The sequence below is a fragment of the Portunus trituberculatus genome, chromosome 29 (assembly GCF_017591435.1).
Source record: "Portunus trituberculatus isolate SZX2019 chromosome 29, ASM1759143v1, whole genome shotgun sequence".
Lineage (NCBI taxonomy): Eukaryota > Metazoa > Arthropoda > Malacostraca > Decapoda > Portunidae > Portunus > Portunus trituberculatus.
In genome coordinates this window covers 13,836,374-13,856,373 of record NC_059283.1, presented here as the reverse complement: position 1 = coordinate 13,856,373, position 20,000 = coordinate 13,836,374, and the positions used below count along the sequence as shown (strand labels likewise).

Below are 20,000 nucleotides of genomic sequence, written 5' to 3'. Positions count from 1 at the left end.
AGTTTGTGGGACCTAAGGAGGTATTATGCTGAATTTCCCTGGAATGATTGCTGTTTTCGTGTCAGAAACCCATCTCCTTGTGCTGAACTCATAACAGAGGTAATTGTGTCTGAGATGGACGCGTATATTCTTCATTTTTCTCTCAACCTAAAACTTCTAAACATTGTTTTAACACAGCTTGTTCTCGTTCTACATATGATAGAGAGGTTACCCAAGAGATAATTAAGCCTTCCATCTCCTGAATCTCACGCACTTTATATATCTGTCCGGAATAATGCCAAGTCTGTTATTCAATTTGCCAAATCTTGTCTAAATCTTTCAAATTCAAACTTCCGTTGAAACTTAAGTTGGCATCTAGCCAAAAACATCTCATCTTTTCCTCCTTTATTTCATCGAGATGGCACCATTGCCATCTGTCTTTAAAATTGAACTCTGCTTTCAAACCTTTACTAATATCTCCAACTTGGATGATTCAAGGTTTGTTCTCAAAAACTGTGCTTCCATGCTTGCACCTTGCCTGGCCAAACTCTTTCAACTATGTCTATCGACTCCTCCCTTTCCTTCTTGCTGGAAGTTTCGCTACATTCAGCCTGTTCCTAAAATGTATGACTGTTCTAATCACTTGAACTACCATCTTATAGCATTAATCTCTTGCTTGTCTAAGGTTTTTTAATCTATCTTCAATAGGAAGATTTTTAAACATCTGTCACTCCACAATCTTCTATCTGATCGCCAGCATGGCTTCCGTCAAGGTCGTTCTACTGGTGATCTTCTGGCTTTCCTTAATGAGTTTTAGTCATCCTCTTTTAGAGATTTCGGTGAAACTTTTGCTGTGGCGTTAGACATATCAAAAGTTTTTTTATTATAGAGTCTGGCACAAAGCTTTGATTTCAAAATTACCCTCCTGCGGCTTCTATCATTCTCTCTGCAGCTTTATCTCAAGTTTCTTTTCCGACCGTTCTATTGCTGCTGTGATAGACAGCCATTGTTTTTCTCCTAAATCTATTAATAGTGGTGTTCCTCAGGGTTCTCTTCTGTCACCTCACTCTCTTTCTATTATTCATTAATGATCTTCTTAACCAAGCTTCTTGACTTATCCACTCTTACGCTGATGATACCTCCCTACATTTTTCTATGTCCTTTTTAAAGACAACCAACCCTTCAGGAAGTCAACAGATTCCCCAGCGACGCCATATAACCCCTAACGTCTAATCTTTCTAAGATCTCAGATTAGAACAGAGAAAATAAAGTAGTTTTCAATGCCTTAAAAGCTCAATTCCTCCATCTAGCAACTCGGCACAACTATCCCCTCTTTTTCGATGACACTCAACTGTCTCCCTCTTCCACACTAAATATCCTCGGTCTGTCCCTTACTCATATTCTTAACTGGAATCTTTCACATCATTTAATGCTAAAACAGCTTCTATGAAGTTAGGCGTTATAAAGCGTCTCTTCTAGTTTTCCTCGGCCCTACAACTGTTAAATTTGGGGAAGAGCCTCTGTATGGATTACTCTTGGTATGTTTGGGGGATTTCCACTCGCACAATTTTATTAGACTCAAACATTTCGTTTCATCAACTCCCCTTTTTCTGACTCACAGTCTTCAGCCTCTTTCTCATCGCCGAAATGTTGCATCTCTTTCTATCTTTTATCGATATTTTCATTTTCTACTGATCTTGCAAACTGCATGGCCCCCCTCCTCCTGCGGCCTCACTACACAAGGATTTCTTTTCCTTCTCATCCCTATATGTCCAACCCTTTAAAGCAAGAGTTAACCGGTACTCTCAATCATTCATACCTTTCTCTGGTAAACTCTGGAACTCCCTACCTGCTTTTGTATTTCCGTATTCCTACGACTTGTTTTTTTTTTTTTAAGAAGGAGGTATCATGGCATTTTTCCTTAATTTTGACTAACTTTACTTTTCTTTTGGTTAAGCAGAACTCAAGTGGGCCTTTTTTATATTTTGTTGTCTTTGGGTGGCTTCTCTCCTGCATAAAAAATGCATTGAATATATTCGGTCTGGCCTTTACTCATAATCTAAACTCACATCTCATTTGTACCTAAAATAGCGGTGGCGTAGTGTATATGGTGGTAAACGCGGGATTGGGCAGACGTCCAAGCGTAGGGTCAAATCCCACCAGGTTTCGTCTTGAAACTGCCATTTTTTGAGTGGTTTAATGTTACCTACATGTCACCATGATACCTAGGTTCTAGGTGTAGGTGTAATTGTCTTACACCAAAGATGCGCTTGGATGGTGATATAGGCCCTAATACAGGTACCACTATAAATAAAATTGCCTCTTCACGTACAGCTACAGGCGCTATAGGCTATAACAAAATAAAAAGAAAAAAATCTATGAAGTTAGACGTTCACAGTCGTCTGTGCCTTTTATTTCACAGCTTCAACTGCTAACTCTTTAATAGAGGCCTTGTCACTCCATGTATGAAGTATGCTTGACATGTTTACAGAACTAATGAAGAGAACCCGTACTGTTCTTTTTGATAGCGCGGAATGAAATGCTTTCCGATTTATTTATACTTATTTATACCATATGGCATTTCACAGGAATTTATGGGCTAAAGGGGATACTTTTTGGGGTACCTCCTATCTGAAAGCCCACCGGCTAGGAAACCGTTGTCCCGAATGAGCATGCCCTACCTACACTCGGACCATGGACAGGATTAGAACCTGTGTGCTTGGAGACCCCTTGGACCCCAAAGCATGCATGGTTCCACTGTACCAACTATCAACTTCTCTCCTCTGACTGACTGCCTTCAATCTCCTCATCAACCGCACTGTTGCATCTCTTGTTATCTTCTAACGCTATTTCCATATTGGGGCCGCCGTGGTACAGTGGAACCATGCGTGCTTTGGGATCCGAGGGGTCTCTAAGCGCATGGTTTCGAATCCTGTTCACGGTCTGAGTGCAGGTTGGGCTTTCTCACTTTCTCACTCACTTTGAGATAGGAGATACCATAAAAAGTATCCCCTTTAAGCCCATAAATTCCTGTGAAAAGTCCACATGGTATAGAAAAAGAAAACCTGCTCTTCTGATCTTTCTAATTAATTGCCTGCCTTCCCGCGGCCTCGCTGCAAAATGACTCTTCACTGTTATTCGGTCCATCTTTCTAGTGCAAGAGATAACTTGCATTCACAATCTTTCATCCCTTCCTCTGATAAGCTCTGGAAATTAGAGCCTGATTCTGTATCTCTACTTTCCATGACTTGATTTTTTCAAGAGGGAATTTTCCAGCATTTCTTCTTATTTATTATTATTATTATTATTATTATTCTCTTGGTATCTTTTGGGATCGGGACTCAAGTATTAAGTTTTTTTTTTTTTTTTTTGTCATAAGCATATGCCCGTCCTGCATAAAAGGAAAACAAGTTTCGGTGAAGAAAAGAAAATTAAGATTAAGTGAAAGGTTACTTACTAAAAGATAGAAAATTATGTCTAAGACCGCGAATGTTGTAAAGGTTAGTGAAAAAAAAGTTAAGTTTGGGTATCAAGAGCATGTTCTTCAGCTGGCCTTCCGTCAGCCTGGTGTCCTCCGGTGTAGGTGAGATGACAAGGGCATGGGAATCTTTTCGGCAGCAAACTTGACTTGCCACCGTCTGCTCCAAGCCATGATGTTACCAAGTTGGCGATTGGTGATATCAATCATGTTCGCTGCCTCCTCTCTACCATAGCTGTATCGGTATAGGCCGACACTAGCGAGAGGCTGTGAAGGAGATCGTTGAACTACACGTTCTACAGTATGTGGAACAAGATCGAGCCCTGTGGAACGGAGACTTCAACTGGGTGCGCGACCTAGGTGCACACGCTCACCACCACCTTCAGACTCTGGCCATGCAGGTAACTAAAACAGCTCCAGCAGTAGTTGTCCCGTGACGCCAAGCTGCTCCTGCTTAACCAGGCGCCTTCTGTGCCACACTTGGTCGGTGTCAAGGACGATGACGAGGGAGGGGCAGTCAGCATCAGTTCAGATCAGATCAGATGATTGTCGGAGGCTTTGCCTATGCAACGGCGCTTACTTATATTTGTTTGAATGATATTTCTGTTTTCATACACCTTCACTTTCTTATTCCCTTCTTTTTCTTCTCTTATTCGCCGCACTTTATATATAAACTCATTTTTCTCTTATATTGTTTCATTGTCATATAAAAACTGTCCTATTAGCAAATCACCATTTCCAATATAAGGTTGTTGGAGTTCTAAGTTCTTGATTTTTCTTTATTATAAAGAGAGCAATATAGTAGGAGGTGTTCATAATCCTTTATATCACCACTTTTCACATCTAACATTCTGTGTTTTCATTTCTGTTTTTCCTTTGATTGTTCAGTGGGAGGGAGGTATTTGGCTCTTGTTCTGTACAGTATTGTAGATGATGGATGGTTGTCATATATGCTGTGATGCTTCTTCTCCAAGTCTTGTAAATCGTGAGTGTTATTGCAAAAGATGCAATAATGCGGCGATGAGGAGGCTAAAGACAATCACTCAATCAGTGTGTGTGTGTGTGTGTGTGTGTGTGTGTGTGTGTGTGTGTGTGTGTGTGTGTGTGTGCGGTTTTGTTTATTGTATTTTGTATTTCAAACCTCAAATCAAAATCAGAAATCCTGGATAAATTGAGATCTCTTGTATTTCAGATATAGGATTCTTAGCCTAGGTATTTTAGCAAACATTAGTAAAAGTTTGAAACTTAAATTGGTAAACTGAATCAATGTATGGGTGGAAGAGCGCATATACTTGAAGTAATTACCGTTCCATTTGCGTTGTGTTTTCTGAAAGCAACAAAATAGAATTTGTCAGCGACAGAATCTTGTGTAGCTCTTGCATTCCCTGCAAATGGTTATTAGTATAAACCAGAAGCCTCGTTGACCACACCAGTAGCCGAGCCCGAACAGACCATTTTGCGAAGGCCATAAGGAAGGTAGGATCATCACTCGTCACCAAAATAAATACATTCCACGATGTCTGCCGCACCTATGTAAGTAAAATAAAGGTAGATGAATTGATATTGTTTATATCTGGTAATAAAAGTGTTATTTCACGGTTCTAAAATTAGTATACATATTATCAAATTGTCAAGAAGAAACCGATGCCTAAAAGTATAAAGTATTTCTGCAAAACAGACAATTACCACCACGACGATCACCATCATCAGCAAGGTCACCATCACCATCATCATAAAACTACTACTATTAGTATTACTACAACAACAACAACTACTACTACTGCTACTAATACTAGGGAAGTTAGCGTGGGATCAGGCAGACATCCACGCATAGGTTCGAATCCCACCACGCACCACCTTGATACTTTGCCATTTGTCGAGTGGTTTAAAGTTACTTACATGTCACCAAGATACCGAAGATCTAGGTGGTTACACCAAAGATGCACTTGGATGGTGATATGGGCCCCAATATGGATAGCACTATAAACAAAATTGCCTGCGCCACTAATGGGTTGAAGTTGAACAGCGCTTCCCATTCTCTTCAAGTAAACCTACAGGCGCTATAGGCCAGAACATGAAGAGAAAAATATTACTACAACAACAAATACTACTACAGTAAGCCTCCACACTTGGTGAATTAATTAGTCTGGCGAAACTACCGCCAAATGCGAATTTCGCCAAAAAATAATATTACTACAACAACAAATACTACTAGTATAACTATATACTACTACTACTATTAAAATAACAACAAAACAACAACAACAACTACTACTACTACTACTAGTACTACTATTTCAACAACAATTACTACTACTACTACTACTATTACTACACCAACAAATACTACTACTACTACTGCTACTACTACTACTACTACTACTACTACTACTACTACTACCACCACCACTACTACTACCACTACTACTACTACTATTTCAACAACAACAACAACAACAACAACAACAACAACAACTGCTACTACTACTGCTACTACTACCACTACTACTACTACTACTACCACCACTTCTACTACTACCACTACTACTACTACTACTATTTCAACAACAACAACAACAAAAACAACAACAACAACAATAACTGCTACTACTACTACTACTACTACTACTACTACTACTACTACTACTACTACTACTTCTACTTCTACTACTACTACTATTACTACACCAGCAAATACTACTACTAATGCCAAAACTACTACTTCTATTACTACTACTACTACTACTACTACTACTACTACTACTACTACTACTGCTGCTGCTGCTGCTGCTGCTGCTGCTGCTGCTGCTGCTGCTGCTGCTGCTGCTGCTACTACTACTACTACTACTACTACTACTACTACTACTACTACTACCACCACATACTACTACTACTACTATAACTATAACAACAGCAACTACTACTACATTTATTTTTATATATATAAGAAAGGACGCCTAGCCAAGGGCAATAAATATATAATGAAAAAAAGAAAAAGAAAAACTCAGTTGCCAGTCTCCTGACAGAGCAGATAGAATTAGCCAACGGATAGGGACAAATCTCTTAAAACCTCACTTTTCAGTGAAGTTAAGTCATACAAAAATTGGATATCCAGTACAGACACAGACAGGAGTTCCAGAGTTTACCAGAGAAAAATTTGAAAGACTGGGAGTACTGGTTAACTTTTGCGTTAGAGAGTTGGACAGATAGGGTGAGAGGAAAAATCCTTATGCAACGAAGAAGGGGAGGTATGCAGTTTAGTAAGATGAGTAGAGATGTTAGCATGAAAATAGAAATAAAAGATTGGAAGAGATGCAGCATTCCGTCGTTGAGAAAGAGACTGAAAACAATCAGTTAGAAAAGGAGAATTGCTGAGGCGAAAAGCTTTTGATTCCACGTTGTCCGCTAAACTTGTGTGAGTGCAACCCCCTAAACATGCGAAGAATACTCCATACAAAAGGCGGACAAGGAGGCCCTTATACAGATTCAGCAGTTGAGGAGGCTAGAAAAAACTGGAGGAGACGCCTCAGAACGCTTAACTTCATAGAAGCTGTTTTTTAGCAAGGATGAGATGCAAAGCTTCCAGTTTAGATTATAAGTAAAGGATAGGCCGATGATATTCAAAGTAATAGAGAGAGACAGTTGAGTGTCATTAAAGAAGAGGGGATAGTTGTTTTGAAGGTTGTTCCGAGTTGATAGATGGAGGAATTGAGTTTCTTGAGGCACTGAAACAACTAAGTTTTCCTTGCCCCAATCAGAAATTTTAGAAGGATCAGAAAGTAGGTGTTCTTTGGCGTCCTTGAGTGACCTGTTGAGGGGTTGGTCGTCTCTGAAAAGACGTGAACAAGTGTAGGGTGGTATCATCAGCGAAGTAGTGAATAGGGCAAAAAGTTTGGTTAAAAAGATCATTAATGAAGTAGGAAGAAATTGAGTGACAGAACAGAACCGTGAGGAACACCGCTGTTGATAGATTTAGCAGAAAACAGTGTCCGTATACCGTAGCAGGAATAGAATGGTCGAAGAGGAAGCATCAGATAAAGTTGCAATTGCAGATAGAAGGATAAAAGCCGTAGGAGTGGTTCTTTTTATTATTATTTTTTTTTTTACGGTAAGGCTTATAGCGCCTGTAGGCACACTTGAAGAGTGTATGGGAAGGGCTGTTCAGCTTCCGCCCATTAGTGGCACAGGCAATTTTATTTATAGTGGTACCCATATTAGAGCCCATATCACCGCCCAAGCTCACGTTGAGTGTAACCACCTAGAATCTGGGTATCATGGTGATATGTAGGTAACTTTAAACCACTCGACAAATGGCAAAGTGTTTTAAGGCTGTACGGTACGTGGTGGGATTCGAACCTACGCGTGAACGTCTGCCCGATCCCACGCTCACCACCTTATCCACTACGTAAGAAGCGATGGTTTCTACGTATGACTCGGCTACACGGTAGGCGGATGTCGTACTGACACAGTTCATGATATGTCATAACTGTGCCAACCTGATCCCAGCGCTTCGTCCTGTGGAGGCGAACTTGCTCATGAACAGTACGGACAGGCAGTGAGCGGGCATGCTGGTTGTAGCGGGAAGCAATTTCCTGCTCTCATTGTGTTGCACGTAGGTCACAGTCCTCCTTATCGGGTTACCACCCCATCTTGTAAGCTGCAGGGTGGGCCAATACACAAGTGCGGAGGGAGTGATCATAGAGCATTTGTGTAGGAAAGTGTCCAGTGTGGTTTGGTGTGTTCCTCACCTCCAATTGTCCGCGGTCGAAGGCCTCGCAGTCAATGTTACCTGATGGAGCAGCCTTCATGATGAGGTGCTTGACAACCTTGACAGACGCCTCAGCGTGACCGTTGGCTTGCGGCTAGTGGGGTGAGGTGATCACATGCCGGACGCCTCAGCGCTGCAAGAAGTCTGCAAATTCGATGCTCACTCAGGGTTTTGCATGGCCCTGAGTGCGAAGATATGCTTCACAGAGGTGCCGGCTAGTATGTTATCGTCTTCAATAGGGTAGGCAACAGGGTGACGTGATAGTGCGTCAGGTATGCAGATGGTCTTGCCTTAGCTGCCACCGTGCTGTGAAGTCGTGCGCTGAAGTCGTGAACTTTCCACATTGTCAAGGGTGTAGTGGTTTAATATAGGTATTAAGGCGGGTTCACACGTGCCAACTGTCAAGGGTGTAGTGGGTTAATATAGGTATTAAGGCGGGTTCACACGTGCCAATTTGCGACTAAAATTGCAAATTGCTATCGATTGAACCCTCCTACTCGAAAAACGACACATATAGCGACTGGAAAGTATCGACTAGATGGTGCCTTGGCGGGAAGTGAATGTAACCAAACAGCTACCCGCTGTTTGGTTACATTCACTTCCTGGGACGATGCTGAAATGGTGGGTGCTCTTCTACAGTCGGAAACTACCGACTTGCAATTTCAGTCGCAAATTGGCATTTATGAACCCACATTTTGTGCACGATGATCAGTGACATGTTCGAAGTGATGCAGACTCCGCAGGTAAAAACTGCGTTTCTGTATCTCCCTCACCGTTGCCAGTATTTCAAGTGCTATCGTGACGTAACGCATTTCTGTGCCTGATAAGCGTGAGCCACACTGAACAAGATGTAAAAGGCTCCCGCCATGATCTTGCAAGAGGGCATAGCCAATGCCATGGAAACGAGAGGCATCCATCAAGAGAGTGGTGGGTAGGTGTGGGTCAAACATCGCTAGCTGTGGTGGGCTGGCTAATGCCGCCTTCACACGATGAAAGGCAACGTCATGATCTGTTGTCCATGTAAACGTGCGTCTTGGGATCAGCAGTAGTCGAAGTGGCTGCGCTGTCGTAGAGATTTCAAGCGAGAATTCGGCTAGCTGGTTAACAAGGCCCATGAAGGATCGAAAATCAGTAATGTTCGCCGGAGTTGCAAAGTCGGTTATGGTACGAACTTTGTCTGGATCGGCGTTGATAGTCTAGGGTTTCCTTCCCGGGATCCCGGGATCCCGGCCATAAATGTTTTTTTTTTCCTTCCCGGGAAATTTACGAAATCCCGGGAAATCCCGGGATACTTTTTTTTTTTCTCTCTTATGTCGGCTACAAAATACGAAAATGTATGAGAGAGAGAGAGAGAGAGAGAGAGAGAGAGAGAGAGAGAGAGAGAGATGCCTGGGTTAGGACTTGGGAGCGAGACAGCGATGGGCTAAATCAGCTGTACGAGAACAGTACGTGTCGGACTGTCGGTCCGACACGTACTGTTCTCGTACACTTCTGGCAGTGAGTGAGCTTAGTCTATTCTGTTCCATCCCTGTGTAAAGGTGTCAGTGCCACTGGCCAAGCTTCTATATGGATATGGTAATATGCAAATATTCATATTCTATACATATAAGGAAGCTCCATGTCATTTAAAATACTTTCTTCATACTTTCACACGGTAAGTAGTTAAGTAGTTTCTCTGTCTTTTTTTTATACTCTAAGAGTCGCTCGTTACTAAAAAAAAAAAAAAAAAAAAAAAAAGTCCAACTGAGGTTCACTTACGAATTATAATAGAGCACATTATCTGCTACGGAAATCCGGGATCCCGGGAAAAGTCTGGATTTTTCCCGGAATCCCGGGATGCCATAAAATCCCGAAAACAGGAAACCCTAGTTGATACCTTCAGACGATAGCACGAATCCATAAAACTTTACCTTGGGGGCGGCGAGAACGAATATGTCAGCATTAAGTGTAACGCCGTTCTACCGACACCTGGTAAGAATAGTGTTACCATGATGGATACATGGTGAAAACTCACGATCGTGAACAAGAATATCATCCACCACCTTTACACAGTTGGGGACACCTTATAGAGCCATGTCTCCTATTAGACAGAAGGCGTCTCCCGTTGCTGCAAATCTCATAGGGCCACGTAAGTATTTGAAGCGTCCATATAACGTAATAAATTTAGTGAGCGCATGGTCTTCCTCACCAAGTTCGAGCTGCTAGTATCCCTACAGCGCGTCTACTGTAGTGAAGTAGTGAGCCTGAGGATGAACACTTCTGATGGCAGCAAACGGTGTTGGAGGGAGGTTGCCAGGACGAGAGAGCTGTTTCTTGAGATGAGAGAGATCTGTAGTTATTCTGACCCAACAGGTCTTAGATCTAATTTTCATCTTTGGAACACCACTTCTCTGCTAAACCTCATCTTTTCCTTACCGAAACACAGATGTCTGAGGTGTAGTGTTCATTATCTAGCCAAGACACGGATGGAGAAGTTAACTAGAGATGTTCGTACGCTGCTATTTATTATAGATATACAACAGGTAGAGGTGACGAGACGAGCGGTCGTGTAGGGCTGTAGGCGAGTGTGTGTGTCCCGGAGTCTCGGTGCTGACTGAACTCACGTGATGACTGGATAATAGTAGTAGCAGTAGTGTAGTGGTGACGGGACGAGCGGTCGTGTAGGCGAGTGTGTGTGTCCCAGAGTGTCAGTGCTGACTAACTTACGTGATAACTGGATAGTAGTAGTAGCAGTAGTGTAATGGTGTTTACTACACACTGGAGTCAGTCAGGCGTGCATGTCTGATGATGATCCTAATAGTAGTGTAGTGGTGTTCACTACAAAGGCAACTGACAGTAGCCCCTTCTCTGCCTTTCCTTCTTGCTGGTGGTTTGCCTATATTCAGTCTGTTCCTAAAAAGGGTGACTGTTCTAATCCCTCAAACTACCGTCCTATAACGTTAATATCTTGCGTGTCTAAAGTTTTTCAATCTATCCTAAATAGGAAGATTCTCAAACATCTGCCGATTCACAATCATCTATCTGATAGCCAGTATGGCTTCCGTCAAGGTCGCTCTACTGGTGATCGTCTGGCTTTCCTTACCGAGTCTTGGTCATCCTCATTCAGAGATTTTGGTGAAAATTTTGCTGTAGCGTTAGACATATCAAAGCTTTTGATAGAGTTGGGCATAAAGCTTTGATTTCAAAATTGTCCTCCTACGGTTTCTATCCTTCTCTCTGCAACTTTATCTCAAGTTTCCTTTCCGACAGTTCTATTGCTGCTGCGGGAGAAGGCCACTGTTCTTCTAAATCTATCTATTAATAGTGGTGTTCCTCAGGGTTCTGTCCTATCACCCACACCCTTTCTATTATTTATTAATAACATTAACCAAACTTCTTGCCCTATCCACTCCTACGCTGCTGATACCACCCTACATCTTTCCACGTCCTTTCAGAAACGACCAACCCTTCAGGAAGTCAACATATGACGCAGAGACGCCACAGAACGCCTTACATCTGATCTTTCTAAGATATCCGATTGGGGCAAAGAAAATCTAGTAGACTTCAATGTCTTAAAAACACCTCCATCTATCAACTCGACACAACCTTCCAGACAACTATCCCCTCTTCTTCAATGACACTCAACTGTCTTCCTCTTCCACACTGAATATCCTCGGTCTGCCCTTTACTCATATTCTTAACTGGAAACTTCACATTTCATATCTTGTTGAAACACCTATGAAGTTAGACGTTCTGAGGTATTTCCGCCAGATTTTCTCGCTCCTGCAACTGCTAACTCTGTAAAAGGGACCTATCCGCCTCTGTATGGAGTACTCTTCGCATGTTTGGGGGATTCCAGTCTCACAGTTTTACTAGATAAGGTGGAATCAAAAGCTTTTCGTTTCACCAACTCCGTCTCTCTGATTAACTGTCATCAGCTTCTTTCTCACCACCGAAATGCTGCATCTCTCTATATCTTTTAACGTTATTTTCATGCTAACTATTCTACTAATCTTGCAAACTGCATGCTTCCCCTCCTCCTGTAGCCTCTCTGCACAAGGTTTTGTCCAACTCTAACGCAAGAGTTAACCAGTAATCTCAATCATTCATATCTTTAAACCGGTAAACTCTGGAACTCCCTCCTTGCATCTGTATTTCTGACTTCCTAGACTTGTCTTCTTTTAAGATGGAGGTATCGAGGCATTTACTCCCTAATCGTGGCTGACGCTTTTCTTCTTTGTAGAGAACCAGCACTTGGCTGGCCCTCTTTCCTACATAAAAGATAAAGAACCAAGCTTAGGAGGTTTAGGTTAAGAAAAGAGTGAGGAATGTATGCCTCCATGCCAGACACTATCACCTCTGTTATGCGATCAACACACTGGGATGGTTCTCTGACACGGAAACAGTAATTATTTCAGGGAAAATCAGCATAATATCTCCTCAGGTGCCCCCCCCAGATGGGAACCGCCTTGTCGTGGTGGGGGCTTGCGTGCCCCTGTGACCTGGCGAGCTAGGCTAGAGGGGGCTTATGCCCCTGCTCTGCCCTTTCGAGGGGGAGAGGGCTACCCATGCTAGTAAGGTCGCCAGTGAGGGGCCAGACTAAATGGTTCCAACGTAGGCTGCCAGTGGACCAGCGGAGCCACCCGCTGGAGGGATCGCCCAATAGGGGCCGTCCTGTGCTGGATGGTTGGGTGTCCAGGCTGGGATGCTTTGGAACGGGGGTCTCAGCTCTGCCGTGGACAAACATTCTGCATCATGTGGGGTCTTTTTAATAAGATTGGTCCACATGGGGACGAGGTACTCCGTCCACGGCAGCCAGTGCTCGCTCCCATTGTTGTCCCAGTAGGTAGTATGGGAAAACACAAAAAAATTTCAGGTTCTCGTGAAGTGGCTGACATGGCCCGCGAGAAGTCATCTTCAGGTCTGAGTAGGAAGAAGGATTCCCCTCCACAAGGGCCTCCCATAGCAGTCTCCTGTTCTGGGAGTTCTTCTGAGGGACGCATTTCTGCTGCATATGACTCCCTTTTGATGGTAAATGTTAATCCATCATTTTCCTATCACGCCTTGCACTCACTTCTCAAGGTGTATGGCACGGTTCTTCGCATTCGACTTGTTTATGATAAGGACTTTCCATCTAACCGCTGCTATGTGACTTTTCTGTCATGTGATGAAGCCCGTCTGGCTTATGAACATGTAGCATCTCTGCCCCTTGCCGGCTCTGGCTTTAAAACTGAATTTCTCCAGTCACGTAATATTTCAGACAGTGACATGGATTACATCCCAAATGTTTTTGAAAACTATTTAGAGAATTCAGTTCCAGAAGTTCGCCATATCCCGCCTCCACGTTGGTATGTGGCGTACTACAGAAATGGGCGTGGGAATTTCATCCATGCCTCCCGGTACCTGTCCAAAGAAATCGGCACGATTCCTGAGGGAAACCTCAAGAAATACGGTAAAGCAAGGAAGTTGCAACATCTCCCATGCCCTTCTGACAGCATATTTGAGACTGTTAAGGCTCATCCCACCTTTAATTATAGGAAAGGTTGTGTTTATAGTCAAGATCTTTATGAATTTCCAGAAGAGGAAATACTAGCAATGTGTCCTAGCTCAGTCCAAAAGGTGACTAAGATGAGGAATTCTTCCATCATGGTCCTTCTCACCTTCTTTGGTTCCACCTTCCCAGACCGTGTTCATATCGGTCCTATCAATCTTAGGGTGAGGCGTTTTGTTTCTCGCCCTCTTCAGTGTTTCTCATGCTATGGGCACGGTCACGGCAAAAGCTCATGTAAGGAAGCTTCTCGATGTGGTAATTGCTCTGCACTAGACTCACATTCTGAGGAGCATTGCAATGCTGCTGCTTATTGTTTCCATTGCCGTGATGCTCACCAGGTACGTTCCAGGCAATGCCCAAGGTATCGCCTGGAGCAGGACATTTTACAGCTTGCTAACAGTCAGTTCATCAGCCTTGGTAGCGCCCGCCGCGAACTCCTGTACCGCCAGAAGGACGGTACTGGTGCGACATCCTATGCTTCATTGGCCGCTCGCTCTTCAGCTGAGTCTGCCGGTCCGAAGACAACTCCTGCTACCTCTCGCTCTGTTGGGGCGGGTGGTCCTGTTCATTTGGCCAATAGGTTTGCCCTTTTGTCCGATGACTCGGTTGAGTCATCTCTTAGAAGTGACGAGAATAATACGGACTTGACCAAAGTCACCCATGTAGTGGATGTCCATTTGCCCCTGTATCGCCTAAGCCTTTGAAGGGCCTGACCAAACGGCACCGCGGCTCTGCGGAGTCGATAGATTTAGCTCAGCCTAAACAATCTAAGGTTTCTCCCGGTGTACATGATCGTGAGTCTTCCAGGGACCGCTCTGCAATGGTAGCTCCAGTTGTTTCTGTCCAGCCTTCTGTGACGCCCTCCGTCTCAGATCGGGCTTCTTGTGATGAGGACGGTCTTAGCATGGAGACGTCCGATGATATTGTCACAGCCGTCCCTCGTGGACCCGCTGTGTCAAAAAGTGTAGTCCAGCCTGACCCTCGTCCTCCGATGACCGGTAGGAGTGATGATGGTTCGCATCACTCACCGGTAAGCCGAAAGGCTGCGATCCAACGACCCAGCACATCTCAACTCCTGATGTCTTCTTGTCGCTTGATTATTTCTAGTCAGGTGAGTCACGGGCAGCCCCTTCAAAAGGCTCGCCCGTCCACTGCACTTAAATAGTCATCTTCAAGCTTCTACAGTGGAACTGTAGAGGCCTTCGCGCCTCGTGGCAGATTGGCCTCAATTCACACACCTTAGCTCTTTTATTCGTCCGTTGGCTGATTTTTCTACTTGTGCTGAGTCTGTTGATTATTTTACTGATTTTTTACATTCCGCAGCGCTTCAGACAATCCCTAGGACGTCCGGTCGCTTTACTAAGCGTCCCGTTCCTTGGTGGAACGCAGCATGCACAAACGCTGTGAAAGAGAAACGGGCAGCTTTCTCTCGTCTCCGGCGACATCGTGGGGACCCGCAACGTCTGGACGCTTTTCGACGCTGCCGAGCTCGAGCCCGCCGCGTTTTGAAAGAGGCACAAAGAGCCTCTTGGAAAGCTTATGTCTCTTCCATTAATGTCCGCACCCTCTTACGGATGTCTTTAACAAAGTCCGCCGAATTGCTGGGAAGTATTCTGCTCCTTCCCCACCAGTTTTGTTGTCTGCTGGGCGAACGGTGGCAGACCCTAGGACTGTCGCCGACCTCTTCGCGGAGCACTTTGCCAGTGTTTCCCGGAGGCATCCTGCAGCCCCGGCGCACGTCACCGCCAGAGAATGGAATCTCTCGGCATAAATTTTTCTTCCACTGGAGGGGAGTCTTATAATGTCCCTTCTCTGCTTCCGAGTTGCGGACTGCTTTGTCCCAGTGTCATGACTCTTCTCCTGGCCCAGATGATATTCCTTATGCCTTCTTGCGCCACATGTCTGACAGTGCTTTTAACTTTTATTAAATCTTTATAATATGATTTGGCATACCGGTGACTTTCCATCTTCTTGGGCTGTGGCAGTGGTTCTCCCATTTCCGAAGCCTGGGAAAGATAATCTCCAGGCTACGAACTACCGTCCTATATCTTTGACATCCTGCATTTGTAAAGTGTTAGAAAAGATGGTAAATGTAAGACTCATGTGGTACTTGGAGAGGGGAAGTACTTGTCATCGGTACAGTACGGCTTCCGAAAGATGAGGTCTACTACTGATGCTCTTTATCCCTAGAGTCTTCCATTTGTGAGGCCTTCGCTAATCACCACCATCAAGTAACAGTCTTTTTGACCTGGAGAAGGCCTACGACACGGCTTGGTGTCATGGCATTTTACAGTCTTTGTTTAATTTTGGCCTTCGTGGCCACCTTCCTATTTTTATCCAGCAGTTTTTATCCAGACGTCTTTTACGGGTTCGAGTGGGAGTGTTCTCTCCGAGGCTACTGCTCTAAATGATGGTGTCCCACAGGAAGTATTCTTAGTGTTACACTATTCGCAGTCGCCATAAATGGTGTTATAGATACTCTCCAGATGGCATTCACAGCTCCTTATATGTTGATGATTTATGTATTTCTTTGCTGCTGCTAGGATGTCACTGATTGAGCGCAAGCTCCAACTGGCGATCAATAGGGTGTCCAGTTGGGCCAACATGAACGGTTTTCGATTCTCCACCTCTAAGACCGTAGTCATGCATTTTGTCGCAACCGTGGTGTCCATCCAGACCCTGATTTATACCTCGCCAATAGACGCCTCTCATGCGTGGAGGCGACTCGATATCTTGGCCTTTTATTTGACAACCGTCTCACCTGGGTTCCCCATTTCCGTTCTCTTAAGGCGTCTTGTCGGCAGGCATTATCCCTTCTTCGGGTTTTAAGTCACACCTCTTGGGGTGCGGACAGGGACACGTTGCTGCTGCTTCACCGTACACTTATACTTCCCAAGCTGGAATACGGCTGTGAGATCTACTCATCCGCAACGGATGCACGACTACGCACGCTTGACTCCGTGCATCATGCTGGGGTCCGCTTGGCTACGGGTGCATTTCGGACATCTCCAATACCTAGCCTTCTAGTGGATGCTGGTTTCTGGCCGCTCGACCTCCGGCGCCAGTCTTCGATGCTCCGGTGTTGGTTTCGCACCCACCGTCTTCCTGATTCTGTCCCTTGTCTGTCAATATTGCGGGACTCGCGTTCGCAGGCGTATGTCACTCGACCGAGTCTCCTAAACCTTTTGGCCTTCGAGTGGCAAATCTCATGGATTTGTCTATCGACCCCACTCTTGTGTACTCTTTCCGCCTCCCACGAGTTGGTTATTGGCAGCTTCGGGTTGTTTCATTATGCCCTCTTGCCATGGATGGCAAGAAGGATTTTCTGCCAGCTCTGTCCCACACACGGTTTTAGAACACTTTTTATCCATTCTGATGATATCCCTGTTTTACTGATGGTTCCAAATCCGACGCAGGCGTTGGGTTTAGTGTGGTTTTCCTCTTTTTATCGGTCTGGCAGCCTTCCTTCAGTAGCCTCCGTCTTTACTGCGGAGCTGTCTGCCATAGTCCTAGCTTTACAGATAATTTTTACTCTCCCGGTTTCGTCTTTTACAATTTTTAGTGACTGTCGCAGTGCTCTTACTGCTCTCTTGCACTGTCTCCTTAACCCTTTGGTTTTATCAGCCCTGGAGTGGCTATATCTTCTTACCAAACGAGGATATCGTGTTGGGTTCTGTTGGGTCCCTGGTCACGTTGGTGTTCCAGGAATGAACACGCAGATCGCCTCGCTAAAGAGGCAGCAAGTCGCGCTCCATCTCCTGCCCCTGTTCCGTTTCGAGATGTATTTTTTAATTCGTGTGGCAGTTGCAGCAATTTGGCAGAGGAGATGGCTAACGGGGTCGCAACCTCGAAAATGGGAGAGATCACTACTTCACTCTCCCTCAGTGGACATACTCCCATGTCCGGGATCGCCGTGCACAGACTTTATTGGCGCGACTGCGCATAGGTCACACGTACCTTACACAAAGGTACCTGTTGACCAGGGACCCTCAACCTTATTGTGATGACTGCTTGGTGCCGCTCACTGTACGGCACCTGCTTGTAGAGTGCCCTAGTTTAATTGAGTTACGACACCGCTACCTCTACCGGTGTCGCGGTAGAGATAGCGGTGTCTTTTACCTATCTAAGGTCCTTGGACCAGCTTCTCTGGCCCCTGGCCATGACGTTTTTAGATTTCTGGGAGAAGCGGGCCTCCTCCCCAATTTGTAAATTTTATTTCTTTTTATTATGTATTTTAATGTTTTATTTAATTTTATTGTAGTTTTAGTTTTTAGTTACCTTTAGTTTTATTGTTTTTAACTACTTTTAGTTTTCTTAAACTATAGTTAAGGCGCCATATGACCCTAGCTGTTGCGGCGCCTAAAGAAAATCCATCCATCCATCCTCCTCAGGTCCCCTCAACTGGCAGAGGCAAAGCACCAGAGGCACCTCTGCCTTGGGTTACCCTGAGAAGAAACTGGAGAACAGGACAAGATACAGATATTATTCTGATCTGAGTCTAACGGAGAAGATAAGATAACAGCATAAGCAGAAGGATTAGGAGTAAGAAAAAGGTCGAGAATTTTGGTCGTATCTCCACGACAGTCAGGAATATGAGTAGGGTGTTGCACTAGTTGCTCTAGGTCATGTAGGATAGCAAAATTGAAGGCTATTTCACCAGGATGGTCAGTGAAGAAAGAGGAAAGCTAAAGCTGGTGAACATTATAATCTTCAAGGATGGAGATCTCTGCGAAAGGATAGAGAGACATAATGTGCTCCACTTTGGAAGTTAAATAGTCAAAGAATTTACTATAGTCAGAGGATATGGGGAGAGATAGAAAGCACAGATATATTTTGTTAAAGAGTGACTATTGAGTCGAAGCCAGATGGTGGAAAACTCAGATGATTCAAGAGCGTGAGCACGACAGCAAGTTAACTAGTTGCGCACATGGATGCAACATCCAGCTTTGGAACGAAAATGAGGATAGAGAAAGTAGGAAGGAACAGAAAAGGGAAAACTGTCAGCTGCCTTAGACACATGTGTTTCGGTGAAGAAAAGATAATGGGGTTTAGTAGAGGACAGGTGGTATTCTTCAAATTGAAAATTAGATCTAAGACTGCGAATGTTGCAGTTAATGAAGTTAATGAAGAAAAAGTTGAAGGAAGTGTCAAGACACCGATAGAGCATTCCGACCTGGGGAAAGTTGTCTTTAGAGGACAGGCTGAGACTGCCTCTCTTAAGTTGTGAGACAAAAGGAGAAACGTTCATGGAGCTAACAGCTAGCTGGCTTTGAATGTGAATTCACAGCAGCCCCTGAACTGATCTAGACCAGAACTGGGCAGACCAGGACCGGTCCATATGAGAACTAGAGCTCGCTTGGAGTAAATTAGTTTTTCGGTAGGTGTCTTCTACCTCCTCCTGTATACCACTACTAGTATTACTACAACAACAACAACTACTACTATTACTATTATTACAACTACTATTACTACTGTAACAACAACTACTAGTACTAATACTAATACTACTTTTTATGCTACTATTACTACAACAACAATAACAACAACTACTACTACTACTACTACTACTACTACTACTACTACTACTACTACTACTACTATTACTACTACAACAACAACAACTACTACTACTATTACTACTGCTACTAACATTACACCAACTACTGCTACTACTATTACCAATACTATTCACTACTACTGGTGCACCAGTACCACCTGCTATTACTAACCACCACCACCACCACTGCACTACTGCTACTGCTACTACTGCTACTACTGCTACTACTACTACTACTGCTACTAACAACAACCGGTCTTATTACAACAACAAAACAACAACAACAACAACAATTACTACTACTACTACTACTACACCACAACAACCGGTGCTATTGCTGCAACAATTGCTGCTACTGCTACTGTATTACAACTACTACTACTACTGCTACTACTGCTGCTGCTGCTGCTACTACTGCTACTGCTGCTGCCACTGCTGCTGCTGCTGCTACTACTGCTGCTACTGGACATCAACTATTATTACTACAACTGCTAATACTACTACAATTACTGCTGTTACAATGACTACTAAACTACAATTACTACTATTACAACTACTGCTACTGCTACTACTACTATATATATATATATATATATATATATATATATATATATATATATATATATATATATATATATATATATATATATATATATATATATATATATATATATATATATATATATAT

At 43.8% G+C, this 20,000-nt stretch overlaps 1 protein-coding gene across 2 annotated transcripts in view; it reads right to left on the bottom strand.

Moving 5' to 3' along the window:
- The window catches only part of LOC123510453, a 64,509-nt gene that overhangs the window by 23,577 nt on the left and 20,932 nt on the right, over positions 1-20,000 (bottom strand). For both annotated transcript variants that reach the window (XR_006676505.1, XM_045265645.1), the window contains exon 3: positions 4,763-4,986. Coding sequence is in view for 1 of the 2 variants with exons in the window: in XM_045265645.1 (XP_045121580.1) it covers positions 4,763-4,986 (224 nt within the window). In the remaining variant the exon portion in view is untranslated. The remainder of the gene's footprint in view (positions 1-4,762; positions 4,987-20,000) is intronic.